The sequence below is a fragment of the Pipistrellus hanaki genome, assembly GCF_964339955.1.
Source record: "Pipistrellus hanaki genome assembly, chromosome: 6".
NCBI classification, from domain to species: domain Eukaryota; kingdom Metazoa; phylum Chordata; class Mammalia; order Chiroptera; family Vespertilionidae; genus Pipistrellus; species Pipistrellus hanaki.
In genome coordinates, this window is record NC_140508.1 from 80,168,811 (window position 1) to 80,185,695 (window position 16,885).

Below are 16,885 nucleotides of genomic sequence, written 5' to 3' on the forward strand. Positions count from 1 at the left end.
ATCATATATATTTATGTAGCTTTTTTTTTTTTCTTCCTCTCGACACTGATCAATGTGCTGCACTCGGATCTCTGGGCGGGCTCCCTCCAAGCCGGCTCTCTTTTTTCTAATCCAAATAAATAAATAAAAGGGAACCAGATGGGAGAGAAAAGCGCCCGTGCCACCTTCGCCGCCGCCGCCCCGCCCGCCATCCCTGCCTTTGCTTTTGCCCGCCTGGCGCCCCAATAGAGATCGGTGGATCATGCCCCCCTACTACATACCCACACGAACATGGAAACCTATGTATTTGGAATACAAAAAAGAAAAAAGTTGCACCTGCTGCTATTATAAAAATTAAAAAAGGGGGGGGGGTGGCAAAGAGGAGGCCAGCAGCCCCGTTTCTAACGGGAGCCCGCTCCCCGTGGCCGCTGCGCCGGAATCTCAGCGCCTCCCGAAGAGCCATGCGCCCGGCGCTATTTATAGCCGGGGGCCGTCCGGACCGTACCACCGCCGCTCGCCGGGGCCGCCGCCGGGGGAGGCGCTCGGGGCGGCACCGCCCCAACCGCCCCGCTCCGGGCCGCCGCCCGCCGCCGCCGCCGCGCGGGAGTCCGCCCGCCCAGCGCGCCCTCCCCGGGCCCCGCGCCCCCCTCCTGCTCCAGCGCACACTCGCTGCCCCCACCCCTGGTCAGACTGGGAACTTGAACCGGTCCAGCCTGTTTAAACGGAAAGGACAGAGATCCTGTCTGTTCAATGTAAAAAAAAGAAAAAAGAAAAAGAAAGAAAGAAAGAAAAAAAAAATCAGATCAGACCGCCGAAAGAGAGAGAAGAGAGGAGGAGAGGGAGGGAGGAGAGGGAGCGGGGGAGAGGGGAGAGAGCGCGCGAGCGCGAGCGAGCGAGAGAAGAGAGGAGAAAGAGAGAGAGAGAGAGAGAGAGCAGGGAGCGAGGTTCAGAGCCACCGAGGGGGAGAGAGCCCGAGTGTGTGCATGCGTGTGCGCGTGTGAGCGCGAGCGAGCGAGCCTGCGAGGGAGAGGAGCGGGAGAGTGCGAGCGAGGAAAGAATAAAAGGAAAGAAGATTTTTTTTCTCTATGTATATAAAGATGGCCACGTTAGCAAACGGACAGGCTGACAACGCGAGCCTCAGTACCAACGGGCTCGGCGGCAGTCCGGGCAGCGCCGGGCACATGAACGGATTAAGCCACAGCCCGGGGAACCCGTCGACCATTCCCATGAAGGACCACGATGCCATCAAGCTGTTCATTGGGCAGATCCCCCGCAACCTGGACGAGAAGGACCTCAAGCCCCTCTTCGAGGAGTTCGGCAAGATCTACGAGCTGACGGTTCTGAAGGACAGGTTCACAGGCATGCACAAAGGTGAGTGCACCTTATCCTCCTAACTTTGCTGGGGAGGAGAGGGCGGGCGGGCGGGCGGGCTGGCTGGCCGGCCGCGGACGAACCGGAGAGACGGCGCGAGAGAGAGGCAGCCTCGGGCGGACGCCGCCGAGGAAGGAGGCGCTCGGGCAGCAGAGACCAGGACTGGGGTGCGAGGGGAGCTGTTTGCTGGGGCAAGGCTGGGTTTTGGGAAAATGAGCTGACAGAAGCGGTACCGCCGTAGGGAGAGCAACTGGAGCAGAAGAGGAAGAGAAAGAGAGGAGGTGGAGGAGGAATGGGGCTTTTATTGGGGGCGGGGGGAGAGAGATACCTCGACTTGAATGATTGGGATGGGGACAGCTGCACCGCCGAGCTGCACCGGGACGCTGAGCGGCAGGCTGGCAGGCGCGCAGCCGGGCAGGGACCGAGGGTGCTGTCCATCGCTCTGGTGCTGAATGTACTGAGAGGAGATCCGGTGGTCCCCTGCTCAGGGCCAGAGTGGAAGCGAGAGTGCAACCGTCTAAAAAAAAAAGGAGGGAGGTGACAAATTCAGAAATATTTTTATTTCGCTACCAATTTAACAGTAAACTCTCCCTGTCGAGCTGTGTTTCTCAATAATCCGGTTGTGCTGTGAGTGGTGGGGGAGGGGGGTGGATATTTGAAGGAAGGAGGGACAAAACCCAAGATAAGAATTAGCAAGAAGCCAGCCATCCCCTGGGTGGTGCGAGGAGTCGGGGAAGCCTGGATGATGCCCCCTTCTCGGGAAAGTGGGGTTTTACGGGGAAATCTGTGCGTGCAAGATGTGCATTTTAAAGGGAGTAGCCTAATTATCCCAAACTCGCCATGCAGAGAGGTTTATAGTACATTATTCCTCTCCCTTGAAGCAATCAATGCTAGTGAGTGCTTGGGGGAGGGGAGACAGAATAATCAAAGAATTAAAACCCAGCAACTTTTTAGGAAAGTGGACATGGGAATTGTCTGCAGCCTGCCTATTTTCTCCCCTTGTTTTATTATCTTTAAGGCAGAGCCCCAAATGTGTTCAGTTGTAGGATGTGTGTGGGTGGCTGGTGGGTGATGAAATTAGCCCAGTGCTCTGCTCCCTAACAGTAATGTATAGGATGTGCAGCGGGGATTATTCGGGGCTGGAGCTGTGTGGGCAAGTTAAATGCTTTCTGAGAGAGACTGATTGTCAGGCAGAGGAGCACCGTTCTGAGGAAGTTGTAAGGGATGTGTACGGATGTTCTGTTTTTAATAAACAGTAGTGTGGAGAGCCACTGGAGATGCCGTGTTAGAGCTGGTGGTTTTAATGATGAAAACACACACACACACATGCACATGCACACGCACACGCACACCCACCCACACAGGGAGAGCAGCCTCATCCTTGGCCACAAATGGGCTATGAACAGAGCTGATCCTCCGGCACATTAGGTGCAGAGCGCAGAGCTGTCTGGCTCTCTAAGCAGCAGTGGTTTCCACTATCACAACCACCCTCCTTCCCCAGCCCTCCCTTCATCCGAATACTAAGCACAGCTCCAAACTCTTCATAGTTGGAGTCCCAGAGAGCAGTTTTTATTGGCTTTAGCATCTTCCAGCTTGCCTGCTGAGGAGTAAATCTTAAAGTTAATGGCATGTTGAGCTGCACAAAACCACGGCAGAATGGAAATATACTAGGTTTGTTGGGGTGGGGTGAGGGAAGGGGCTGTAATGGAGAAAGAAACCAACCTTTATCCAATATGGAGAAAATGTTCAGAAGAGAAACTGCAAAGGTGGACTGGGGAGGCAGTGTTGGAAATAATATTTGTTTCCTTTCTGCCCTCCTCCAAGTCAACCATATCTTTGTAGTTTTTCCTTTTCCAATCAAGCTCCATCGAGGCTAATCACTGTTTGTATCAAACCTTTGTTATTCTAATACGTCCCCAGATTTTAAAATAGTAATAATGAAAATTAAAAGGCATAGGTAGAAGAATCCTTTACCCATCTCAACGATCAGTTCTTGTGACCATTTGAGATTTTAAAGTTAGAAAAATATCAGAACCCACTAGAGGCAAAAGGCAGTTGTAAAGACCTGGGCTTCCTATGAGATCTGTGTTGGAGCACTTTATTTGATGCTTTATTTCAAATGAAGATAAACTTTAATAATATTTCTTGCTTTCTTCTCACGATCCTTTCTTGCTGGTATCATCACTGTTTCTGATGTTATTTGGACTCCCTTGTATTGTAGGGGGAAAAAGTAGAATTATCATCATTTACATCAGGAAGGTAGAGAAGATTATGATACAGTTATATCGTGTGCATCACCATATATATATATATATATATATATATATATATATATATATATATATATATATATATCTGGCCAGGATTCCTAGGACAAACAAAACTTCATTTTTCTAAATAATTCTTCCCCTAAACTGATTCAGTCTGTGGCAGGCAGGCCCGTTGGCCCGGCATGCTGGGTACCTCATTGTCGCAGCTCACCCTTCAGAACCTGAGCATATATTTTTTTCCTACGAAACTTCCTGCCTCTCCTTCACTTGGATTTTTATAGGCAGGGTTGGACCACAACATCCCAACAGTGCCTGAAAGCTGCGGGAGAGCTAAATAAATGAGACAGTTTCCGAGGTCTGTTTTATTCAGTCCTAGAAGAGTTTGAACTCTTCCTTCAGTGATACAGCCTGATTTATTAGCTAATCCTGATAAAATAAGCCTCCGGTCACCTTAAAAAAAATTGCTCGCCTGCCATTGGTGATTAATTACTATTAAGTCAAAAAGCATGATGAGACTTGAAGAACAAGGGTTGCATTTGATTTCTAGATTTTCTCCAACTCTAAATTAACACGAGGTTCTCAGGATAGAAACATGCCTTTGTTGAGCCTGCTTTCGGGGTATATTTGTGGTTCTTTCTCTCCCCTTCTTGAATTTCTAACTTCTAACGAATCATACTGGGATAAAATTGAGGGATAGCATAGGATAGTGGCCTCCAGTGTGGATGGCATATGCATGTTTTTGGTTAAGGGGGAAAAAAGTAAAAGATAAATTAAATGTGTGCAATTTCAGGTGGCTATCCATTTGCTGGCCACCTGCCATTTCAGGTAACTAAAGAAGGAAGGGGTTCTAAGGGTTAACGGAATACCTGCCATGTGTAGAGTGAACCTTAAAAGGCAATTACTCCAGTCAAATTGGGAGTCTGTGGAGGAGGGAGAGGGTGGGTGTTGTGGAGCAAACCCAGCCATATCAGAGAAAAGCTGTTGAGCTGGGGAGGCAAGGCAGCACATAGCAGTTGTGGACTGGGTTAATTACCGTAAAGGTAAATTTACCCCCTGGAGACCAGAAAGCAATTGGGCAGGGGGACATCTGGGTGCTAGGTTAAGAGAGAAACCAGGGAAAAAACACACCAGGATTACAATTTGAAGAAACAACACCCAAAGAAGAAGACACGGTGTAATGCAAACTCTCATGGCTAATTCTGAGTCTTCTTTTTCCCCCATTAGAAGCACTTTGAGAAAGATTGTTTTTTCCATGCTCCAAAGAAAAAGACATTGTGCTATTGATTTAAGAGAACAGAGGCAAACTCCCAGGGTAGCAGCAGAAGTGTGCTCAGGACTAACTTTGCCCCTTGCTATAGAATTGTTCTCCCTTGAAGAAGGGAACAGGTCACCCACTGGTCTAATTCTTCCCTTCTCTCACTTTTTGTTCGTTTCTCTTCTTTTTTTTCCTGAAGAACAAATGGAGCCAGTGACTGAAAATAGATACACACACACACACACACACACACACACATATCCATGACTGCTAACACACACAGCAGATCACGCATGAAGAAGCCCACAACCCATTCATAACTTTGGTCTTGTCAAACAGGATAAACGGCAGCAAAGACTGAGTTACTGGGAGACATAAAGACTAGTGCTCTCTGGGTAGCCATATTATAATGCATTATCTTTGAAGTCATTTAAGTCCAATTTAAGTGGTATTTAGTATAATATTTATGAATTAATGTAATCTAAACATAGGCTGTCCCCAAAGGTTTGAGCAGCCTTTACTACTGAAGTGTGCTTATTCCTGAAGCCTGCAATGCATTTTAATCTAAACAGCCAAGTCCACATTATAGTCCCTCTAGTTAACCAGCTAGAACACATCTGTGGCCTGGGTAGCCGCTCTGCATTGAGGTCATTCTCCCCTGCAGGGAGGAAAATCTAGTCTACTGGCGGCCCCGGGGGCTCCCAACCCAGGAGCCACAGCAGCAGAAACTTTCGCCCCTCACACTTTCATACGACATCCAGAGGGAGGGTGGGAACAGAGTGATGGAACCCTCTGTGGACTGAGGTCTGGAGAGCACGTCATTTTAAAATGTACTCATCACCAGATGCACAACCCCTCAGTCAATGGTATCTGACTAGGAAATGCCCGAAGCCCTGTGATTTGGGGTACTGCTGGGAGAAAGGGAAAGGGCAGGAGTTGTGATTATGTTTTGGTGATTTGTGACCATCTTCATAAAATTATGACTTGCATTTTCATGTAAGATGTAGCAAGTCTCGGAACATTGAGTTTCCACCGCTTAACTTTGGCTGAGCTGGCTAGTTGTTTTCCTGAAATAGGTGAACTCAAGCCGGCAAGGCTCTGGTGCCCGTGCCCGTGCCCGTTCCAAAGGAGTCTAAGAGGCAGTGACGCTGAAGCGTCCGCATGGGCATCAGCTCAATTAACATGAACTTTTTTAAAAAAAAATATTTTGAAAAATAAAAATTTATTTCTCTCTGGGGAGACTGATAGAACAGCTGAGCACACACCCATAGTTGTTCAAAGAAAGATGTGCCTTATGAGAGAGAGAGATAGAAAATGGGATAGCTGTGATGAGAAAAGAAGACAAATGTGTTTAAAAAAAAAAAAAAAACAGGTTTCACTAAAGAAAATAAGCAATAGCAATCATTAAAAAGCTAAAGTAAAGCAAACCAAACAGCTCCATAAAAAAAACCTTCAAATTTCAGGTGTTGATAAGTATCCTATTTGGGAGCAAAGAAAAAAGTATTGGGAAATGATTCCTTATTTAAGAGACTAGTGGTTATTTGCTGCTTGTGCACAATTTCATTTATCTTTTAAACAGACTTCCTCAGAATCAACACACAGGGATAAATTAATATGCACATGTGCACGTATCTGCACCCATGTGCAAGCATGACTAAGCGCATCCCACACATATGGGAACCAGGGCTGGCCTAGATTTCACTGCAATTCCACAGGGAGATGTTAACCATCTTTCCCCCCCTCGGCTTTAATGGGAATTCTAGATTAGGTTGAAAGAACCCCCTTGGCACACTTTCACTGTCTCCACCTGCTCCAGTTGGCTGGATGTCGTGGCTTCTCAAACACAAGACGAAACAAAACAGAAAGAAAAGCTTTTCTTGAGTGAAGTCATAGCTTGAAAACAACCCAAAGGAAAACAATTACAAAAATGCAAGCCATAGATATGCCCCCGACACAAGCATGTTGTTGAGTTATCAGAGTGCTTTCAAAGAGCTGGTTTCCAGGGGCATTCTTGATGCCCAGGGATCTCTCCTTATCCCAGCAATTGGCCACCGGTGCCACTATTATTAGCATCCTCATCTTCATTATTATAATTTATGTATCAGGATGGAAGAGGGGCTTCTGAGCGATCCTTGGAAGCTCTCCTGGGTTGAGAGCCGGTCTTACTTGCTTCAGATAGATTGGGGGAAAACACTGCACCACTCACACCTTCCATGTCGTCAGAAGGCAGTCATTTTCCAAAATGACCCAGGAGGGACCTCACTAAACAGAACTTGGGGTAGGCAGGCTGTAGAAGAGAGGGAGATGCAACAGAAAATGAGGCCCAACATCGTGAACAAAAAAAAAAAAAAAAGGAAAACAGAGTTCTGAGAGTTGTAGGGCCAAAATGCCAGCTGGAAGCTGGGAGCGCTGGTTGACAGTGGCTAGAACTGCAGCAGCTTCCGAACTTGGAAGGGAAATCCCATGTGAGATGTGAAGAGAAGAGTGAGGGAGTGTGAAACTCTGTGTGTTTCTGTGGGAATTGGGGGAATAAAGGAAGAAGGATGCTGCAGCCTGTGTGGGTGTGGGTGAGTGTGTGTGTATGTGTGAGTGTATGTGTGTGTGTCCGTGTGTCTGCAGAGGAGAGATGACAAATGTAAGTGGCACAGAGATAATGTTAGGGGTAATTTCATCCTGACGGCTATGTGCATGATCAGGAAGTTGGTTGATGGAGAGAAGGAGGAGATCTGGGAGCAGTGATGCTGTCCTTGTGATTCTGTACTGGCACCACCTCAGCACGGGTGGCTTGGATTTGCCAATGATCTAAGTTTCAATGTGGAGGCATGCTCCTGTTTATCTGATATTTCCACCTAAAAGTCCAGATATGGGAGAGGGTTCCATCTCCCCAACCCCCTCATCCTTTGCAGGCTTGCTTGCTCACCTACTGACTCATTTTAGAACTGACCTTTCATCCAGGATCTGAGTGGCAAGCTACTGAACCCAGCTCTTTGCAGAGATAACTCTCTCCACCCACTTATTTCTTCCCCACCAGCTTCCCCTTGACATCCCAGCCCTACTTTTCTCTCACTGTGTTTTCACACACACACACACACACACACGAGTGCGCTTTGGCCAAATTGATCAAGCTCATCAAGCTGAGTACTCCAAGCAGAATGCTGCATTTCCCCTAAAGGCAAGCAGGTGTGGCATGGATCTGGCTGCCCATCTTTTGGACTCTCTATAAGAAAAGCTCCTCCCTGCTTCCTTTACTTTTGCCTTCTCTACAGGTCTTTAAATACACAGACTCTCCAAAAATCACAGAAAGCATCCAATCCTACCCAAATAGCCTAACGAAGGAGAACAGAGCCCCCCCAGCTTAGTTTTAGCCCTTTTATCATTATCCTGCTTCTCCCTTTTTTCCTTCTCCTTGCTAATTAAAGTGCCCTCACAACCCCCAGAGTGAGAATTAAAGAGGAAGGTCCATGTTCCACTTGGCAACATAGGGGTGCAGTGAAAGATGCCAGGGCAGAGAGACAATGATGGGGCACAAGCGGTGGCAGAGGAATTTCCCGACTTTATGTGCTTGCCCTAAGGGCATTCTCCTTCTCTGCTCACCCAGCTCCCAGTGGCCCTGGATAGGTATAAAGCCAGAGCCAAAGCCCTGCCTACAGAGACCAGCAAGGCAGCCAGGTGGGCAGGCCCCGGGTAATTGCCCTCCTTTCTGGGTCCCGCTGTGAGTAAAAGGGGATGTTTTCAGGGCCACGCATTCACAGGCTTCTCCCCTGCCCCTTGCTCCACATTTGGCTTCTCTTATTCACCCCTGTGTCTCCCTTCCAGCTGAGCTGAGGAACACTCGCAGACGGAGTGATTCCCAGCAGCTCAGCCCGGGAACACATCCTACGTGGCCATCTGCAAGATGTAAATAAATGAATGCCCTCATGGAGACAGATGTAGTTCTGGGTCCCTGAGGATGGGACAGCCAAAAATAGTGATCAAAGCTCAGGGGGGGAAATTGATAATGAGTTGGCCTCCAACAAGAGTTTAAATGTTCTGAAAACCGCTTCTGGACAGCGACTCACCTGATGTGATGTTACTTTATTGCAATGCACTCGGCTTTAATTAATTATCACCTTGGTTAAGAGCATCTCCAGATCAAAGGTTTCCAGATACTTAACAGATCTTCCTAACAAAGCTCCCATGCATTAGGCTATCCCACAGCTCTCTGGCCAGACAAACAAGCTTTCTTTCCTCTCTCTAAGCTGCTGGCCATCCTCTTTGCTGAAGACAAGCAATTCTTTCTGCATAGCTGCTCTGTCCTAGGATGGAGATTGTGATGGGGTGTTGTCCGCTGAGGGCCAGGGGCTGCTGTCCAGCAGCTGTTTCTAAAATTGCACAATTGGGACATGGTTCACCTTCAAATCTGGCCGGGCTGACATGGGGAGTGTTGACAAAAGAAAAAAGCGTTCATGGAAATGTAAAAGGTGTATGCATGTGTGTGTGTGTGTGTGTGTGTGTGTGTGTGTGCGTGCGTGTGTGTGTGTGTGTGTGTGTGTGTGAGCACACACGCACGTGCCCCAGCACCAATGTGCGCAGCCACATAAATATTATGGGATCGATACATTTCACATCCACTGCCTACACCTCTTAACTTCTCCCTCCTGTCTCTTGAGCACCTGTGCTACCATCGTATTTCACTCTGAGAAATGCTTGCAGCTGAAGCGTGCATAGATGATGTTGTATTGAACCAAGCCATTGTTTGGATTCAGTGGGGGAGTCTGAGTGCCCATTGAAGGATGGTCCTTCCTGGGGTAGGAGGTGCCTAAAGAATCTACTTCTTAAAGTATGATAGGAACCTCACCCTCCAGAGTCCCCAAAACCTACAAACTGACAGGTGACTTACTTGAAAGCAACCCTTGCAGTCATTCTAGGCAGATTTGAATGCCATACGTGGCTGTTTGTTCATTATTCTAATTTAATGATGCAGTCACACCTAATTAATCCATGTCTGGTTTATTCATACACTATGTCTGAGGATCCAAAAGATCTCTCTAGCCAGCCGGCTTCCCTTTACAAAGCCGAGTGCAGAATCTCCCACGACAAGTGAGCATGTCTGTCACGCGTCTGGGTCCAAACAGGAATGGATCACTGCAGACCAGTCTGGTAGAGGCACTGTCCCTGACACCACTGTTCACACAGGTAGGGGTGACAGTAATCGCAGGTGTGCCTCTATCCATGCGATCTGTGTGCCTGTGCAACACACACATGAGCACACAAAATGTGCCTCCTCCCACAGACCCCTCCTAATAGGCAGTGGGCCACAGTCCATGTATAACAAGGGGCAAAGCCTGTGGAATGGCCAGCATTCCCACGACTGGGAGTCTCAGTGCGGAAGGTTGAGAGATTGAGCGGAGTCGACCTCCATTCTTGTGGAGCTGGATTCAGCACAGCCACTGCACAGAGAAAGTGACTGAGGCCGGGAGCGGTCTGCCCCCGGAGCCAAGTCTGCAGCATGGCCTTCAGCGCTCCACCCTGTAGCTACTCTGGCCACATGGCCCCAGTGAGTCCTGTCTCTTGCCTGGCAGGTACATTGAGAGAATGAAGCATCAACCGAATAATATCCTTATAAAGTCAAGCCTCCTGTGCAAGTCCTAGGAGACAAGAGGCATCTAAAGATCAAACAGTACATCACAGTGTATTTGTAGGAACTCTCTGATTCTGCTACCTCCCTATAATGCTCTAATTGACTATTTGATCAGCTCGAAAAGGGCCGTGTTCAAGACAGGCTCACACCAGGCATTCATACACACCCATAAACATGTCCACACGTCCACACGCACACCCACTCACCACACAAGCACTTGCACACAGACCTTCTCTTGCACAAGCCACTGCACCCAGACTAGCTCAACCAACCAGGGTAGATTTTCACAGGAGATGCTTGAAGGTGAGTGAGAAGCAAACACCTAAGGTTGTACCTTCCCTTCCAGTAATGGGCTTATCAATACCTCTTAAAGAAATGTGACAGCCAGCCCAGTGTGATTCAGTTGTGTGGACAAAGGTCGGCATATAGATATCCATTATTAATAATATCAATATCTTGGTTGACCAATATAACCAGAAACTGTATCATGTCACTGCTGATGGGTGAGGCCGGGAGGACTCCGCGGCAACGGCAGGAAATGATGCCCATGTAAAATTAATCATATTGACTGGTTCTAAGAATACACGGAGAGGCGAAGATGACGGGAGTGCTCACCGTGGTGGGAGAGAGGGACCTGGTCCCCAGAGGCCTCATGGTCTTGAGCTCCTGGAAGGGGACCAGGGGAGTGAGGGCGTCCCTGGGTGACTGATGAGAACAGTCTTCCTCATCCAGCCTCTGCGTGCCAGTGGGGTGAGGTAGAGGAGAGGTGTTCTCTGAACAGGAAAAGAACGAAATAGGATCCCCTGCCCATTATCCCCACCCCACGTATCCATATCTTTCTCTCAAATCAATACTTGGCTTGGCTTGGTCTCATCGGATGAGACCCAGAGAGCATCCTTGCGCCCGCTGTGTGACAAGGTCTGTCTCCAATGGGGTGGCATAAGCCTGAAGCAACATCTTCCGTTATGCGGTGGGATACTGGCCCCAGGAGATGCCAGTGTGCACTCTGGAACTTAGGGGTCCCAGGAGGAGTAGCTTCTCATCAGATCAATCACCATGATTGGGTTCTTGGGACGAGACTCGGAGCCCTGCCCCATCATCACTGCTGGTGGGAGGAGGAATACTCTGCACGTCAGACAGCTATTGCTCCCCGAGGCTCACCTCCAGTCACAGTGAGCAGGAAGGAAAGTGAAAGCCACGTGTCCTTGTCCTTGGAATTCCCTCCAGGCAGGCCCCTTGCCTTCCGGAGGTCCCTGGCAACACCTGGCAGGCTGTCCTGAGATGGGAGAGGAAAGGAGAGAATCCCAGTGGCTGGGTGCTTACTCGGAAAGCGAGAGAGGGAGCGGGGCTGGCAGGGGAAGCCCAGCGAGAGTCTGAATGCTCCCTTTTCCAGCTTCCATGGTGGGGGGATGGCAGGTGATAGGGGAGAGGCTGGTCAGGGCAGGGGATGTGCCCCTGTCTGTGAAGGAGGGTGAGGAATTGGTGCCTCTGTTGGGATGTGAGATGGGGCTTCCCAGAGGGAGCACTTAGGCTCAGTAAACGGGCCATGCCTAGTCCTTCCTTAACCCCATCAGCCTTCTCCTTCCCCCTCCCCAGGGCTCCCAGGGGTGAGCTTATCCCTCTATTTCATGCACACTCAGGCCCCCCAGGTGCGTACACCCAGGGTCTTGGCCAAGCTCTGCTCCCTCCACAGTGACAAAGGCCCAGTCTTCCTAGCTGAGCCCCAGCCCCTATGGCCACTAGGACAGTTCACAGATCAGAGCTTCTAAAAGGGCACAGGCTCAGCATGGCCGTAGTGGGACTGGCCACCCTCCCTCCAGTGCCATGTTCCCTCCTCGGGCCCCAGTCTGAGTCTTAGGAGTCCTAAGAGAACAGCCCAGAAGCCAGGCCTCTCCTCTAGACCTTCTTCTACCTTGAGGAGGGGCCCCCAAAATCCCCTCTCTTCCAGTGGTCGCCTGCCCTCTGATGGTGAGAGGGGGAACTTCCTGCACTCGAGCGAGGGCCCCTCGTGCCCACAGCAGGACTGGGAGGCTAGGCGTCAGGGAGCTGCAGACCAAACCTCTCCCGCACCCCTGCACCCCCAAGGACCAGGGAGGATCACTCCTCTTTTGCACGGGGTCATTTCCCCCGCTTGAGTGGGCAGCATGAGATCCTGGGCCCCACCCTTCACTCAACAAGTCAGGCCCGAGCCTGGGCCATCAGCAGAGACCAACAAAACAAGAGATGAGAGTCAGAATAATCTAGACAGTATTGTAGTTTCCGCACAAACGTCAGTTTTGTTTCATTTTAAAAAATGAATAGCCAGATTATGGCTTAGGGTGCATTTTAATTCTTACTCCCACATGTGGGGGCTCCAGACCCATCCCTACCTACAATCCTGTGCCTGAGGACCGATCCATGGGTGCCCATGGGCACACCCGCCACCCAGGCATGGTGCAGGCCCCAGCACAGCGACCTAAATCCAGCCGGTCCTCAGCGCGGGAGGCATGGAGCAGGAGAGCCATCACTGGCTTATTACCAGGCTTCATTTTCCCTTCCAATTAAAAATTTTTTAATTAAAACATAAGACCTTTCTCTTTTACTCTCATCTTATTTCAATAAGTAAAGTATTATATTTGTTTTATAGTGAGATCTGTTGTAACCGCATGGGGCCGGTTTGAAAATCCACTGGAACCAAGAGCCAAGCGTGAGGCCTGGAACGAGGCAGCTGAGTCAGTCGGCAGAGAGGGGGGAGAAGCACGCTTTTCAGGGGTGTCTCCACGCAGGGAAAGCAAGCCCTGAGGCTGCAGGGAGTGACCACGGGCAGGCCAGGTCACACGGGTTGACTGGGAGGGGAGCCAACGGAGCAAGGCCCAGGCCACACACACACACACACACACACACACACACACACACGAGAGAGAGAGAGAGAGAGAGAGAGAAGAGAGAGAGAGAGAGAGAGAGAGAGAGAGAGAGAGAGAGAGAGAGAGAGAGAGAGGCGGCACTGTCTTCCCTTGTCTGTGGCTCACACTGTCTCCAAGGCCTCGGTTGATTTCTCCCTTGTTTCTCAAGTTTCTCAGCAAAACATTAACTTGAAATGTCTGACCTGTCACAGCTGAGCCATTGCTCACAAGCCTGGTCTCCAGCAGAGGCCACCCAGCAGGGAGGAGAGTGTCCCAAGGCTGGCAGAGGCAGGAGGAGGAGCTGCTGAGGCAAGGGCTGCAGCAGCATCAACCCAACTGCAGTCGGCTTCCGGGACATCCTCCACCATCCCTGCTTGGGGAGCAGGGTCCCACGTCACCCCATGGGGCAGGGGCAGGTTTCTGCAAAGCAGAGAATGTGGGGCATTATACTTTGGTGGGGGAGACGCACCAAGCCCCAGACTGGGGAGCCTTGGGTCTAACAGGACAGGAGGGGACCTCAAAGAGTCCCAGATTCTTGTGCAGCGCAGGCACTTGAGGGCCAGGCTCTCTCCCCAGAAGGCTGGGACCCACCCTCACCACCATGAAATAACTGGCTTCAACAGGGGCCAGCAAACCCACAAAGACAAGCCTGCTCAATGCAGATGTCCCCTGCGGGGCGTGAAGGAGCCCCCAAACCAGAGTAATCACAGAGGGGGACACAGGCTCCAGGGTATGGCAGAGGGGGAGGAAGGCAGAGCTGCCCATGGGAACAGGCAGCGCAGGGAGGCTGGAGTGTCGCTGAAGAGCCGGTTGTTCTGTTTCGTTTCATTCCATTGTGTTTTGTTTTTGTCCCACTGCAGTGAGGTCTTACTCTCAGGCTGGTGGACAAAGGACTTCCTCCCTTTGAAAAAATGTCTGCCCAGCACCAGTCTGGCTGGGGGAGAAAGGGTGGGGGTCCGGGGTAGGTGGATGGGTGCAGATGTGGCCGAGGAAGTCGGGGACACACGTGGAGCCTGCAAGGGCTGTCCTCACCTGCTTCGGGGCTGCAGTGTCCTTCAGATGTCACAACTGCAGCCCACTTGGGCCGAGAAATTACTCAAAGAATGTTTAAACTCGGTCCCGGGTTCTCAGTCACCGAGGCAGGCATCCATATTGCCCCCACAGGCTCACTTATGTCCCAAGCAATAAACTAGGGAGTTCTGCAGGTTAGATTCCCCATTCCCTCCACCCTTTCTCTGTGTCAGCACCAGCTCAGGAGGGGCTGGAAGCAGCCAGGCAGTGGGACTGAAGAGGGGACAGTGTTTCCGGGGGTGACACGGGTCTTACAGCTGGAGAGATCTGGCAGATCTTAGGAAGCATTGCTCCCAGGGTGGACAGGAGGCGTGCCAGGCCCCTAGGCTGCCCATGTGCTGCAAGGGAGCAATGGGGGTGCCTCGCCAGTCTCTGGTAGAGAAACCCAGCCCAGAGGAACTGGGAAGCCGCTGATTTGGGGGTTCCACGGACACATGATTATTTGTGGCTGACTCTAGAGGAAGGATCACCCCTCTTCTGGGCCTTTCATAGAGCTTGGCCCCTGGAATCTTCCTGAGCCCCAGGAATTCCCCAGGGAGGAGCAGAGCTGGACTGTGGAGCAGCTGGAGTGACCGCACTGCTCCCCTCCCTGCAGGGACATGGGGGTCAGTGACATGGCCTTCCCATGCCCTCCCCGCTCGCTCACTTAATCCACCTCCTCTCCTCCCACCATCCTCAGGCTCCAAACCCCAAGCCCCAGTGCCCTCAGGCCTCCCAGCCTTCCTAGGACAGCGGTCCCCACCACAAAGTGACCTCCTTTTGCTTTCCTTTTAAGTCCTGCCCCTTGCTGATCTGACAAATCAAACTGGGCAGATGTGTCCCTGGCGGTTAATGGACATTAATGTGTTACCGTTTCTGGCAGCACGTGCCTCGTACCAGGACCTCTTAGAGCCCGGGCTGTAACCTGAAGAGACCTCTCTAATAGGGGAATGTCCAGCACAGCGAGGCTGGAGGGAGACGCTGGGAGGCCTCCGGCTACTCAGAGGTGCACGGCCTGGCCTACATCTGTGCCACTGCAGACACGAACCCCAGCTCCCAACCCACCGGGCCAGAGGGTCCCAGGCAGCTGAGGGCTGCTCGCCCTGCCCATCTCCCTGATGGCAGGGCCAGCACACCCCGCAGCTGCCGAGCCAAAGGTCTAATCAAATATTAAGCACGGTCAGTAAACTTAAGCCAGCGTCCTCTCTGGAACGCCAAGTCCCTTCCCCCAGAGCAGCCCAGGGCAGGGGACATTTCCAGCTCCGCTTTGCCTTGCCGGGATGTGGGGTAGGGGCCTCTTGGTTCATGCCCCACCGCGGGCAGGGAAAGGAGAGAGAGACAGACAGGGACCATGGCAGGGAGGGAGGGAGGCTCCCGTTCTATTATTCATTTCCTCTGATTTTTATCTAATCTCTCTTGATTGTCTTGGTGAAACTTAATAGACAAAGTGAATTTTTATTACATCATCAATATAATCTCTAGCTAATCAGCAGACACGGGGCCACCGCAAGCCCTATAGCTCCTCATCTGGCTTCATAAATAGCGGGAACAATCACAGCCGAGCGAGCGCGTGCGATCTCCCACCTCCTTCCGAGAGGCTCCCCCTCCCCAGACCTATTCTTGGGAGTTCAGCCCTCCCCCTACTCACCTCCCCTCCCCGCCCTGTGGGCCCCGTTGCCAGTTCATAGAGAGATCTTCCCCGTTCGCACATATTTTTAGTTTTCTCCCTCCCAGCTTCAGCTGTTAAAATCACAAATCTGGGGCTTGTGTTTCGAATGCCAAAATAGCCTAATGTTGACTGATTTTTATTCTGCTTCTCTCTGTGCTCGGAATATGATATGTCATGAGATATTACCTAATTCTGTGGATCACAGCGCATACGATACGCCGCATTATGTATCCAATTAAGTGACATTATAGCTCATACCTAAATAAGCTATGAACCCAGGTGTTTTGGTCATTCAAAGTCAAGCCATGTGTCTGATATACTGTAGCCCGGATGTTATTTATATGTTCTTTTATATTATAGTGTGCCTTCCATTTGTATAGCATGTTCCTCTGCAAGGCACTTTCTTGTATAGTACCCCTTTTATCCCTATTGCAACCCGAAAGAGTTGATGCATTTTTTTTGTAAAGAAAAATGGAAAAAGGATCTTGAAGGAAAATTACAACCTGGTCAAATCTTGCCAGGATACAAGAGAGCAGCTCCGGCTCAGAATGGGCACCGAGAGCCAGGGAAGGAGCCTGGGCGAGCCGAGGGCCAGAGGCTCTGGCTGCTCACCAGACACGCCAATTCCTGGCTGGGCCTGCTGGGCAGCCCCGGGCCAGGGGGCACCCATCATGTAAGAAAAGGTTTGCTTGGAAGTTCCCCCCCCCCAAACCTGTGCAAAGTTAAATGTGAAACTGGGTGCACCCCCAAGAAATCTCCGTGGGGGCTGGACCGATTCTGGACGGCAAG

The 16,885-nt window shown here is 50.7% G+C and overlaps 1 protein-coding gene across 48 annotated transcripts in view; it reads left to right on the forward strand.

Annotated features, from left to right (window-relative positions):
* Positions 1–826: 826 nt before the first annotated feature.
* Positions 827–16,885, forward strand: part of CELF4 (CUGBP Elav-like family member 4) — a 264,622-nt gene continuing 248,563 nt past the window's right edge. For 9 of the 48 annotated variants that reach the window (XM_084888841.1, XM_084888846.1, XM_084888868.1 and 6 more), the window contains exon 1: positions 862–1,350. In XM_084888841.1, the coding sequence (XP_084744967.1) occupies positions 1,065–1,350 (286 nt within the window). In that variant the 5' untranslated portion in view covers positions 862–1,064. Of the gene's footprint in view, positions 1,351–16,885 lie in introns of all 48 variants that reach the window. The other 39 variants (XM_084888848.1, XM_084888864.1, XM_084888849.1 and 36 more) reach the window with 10 other exon arrangements.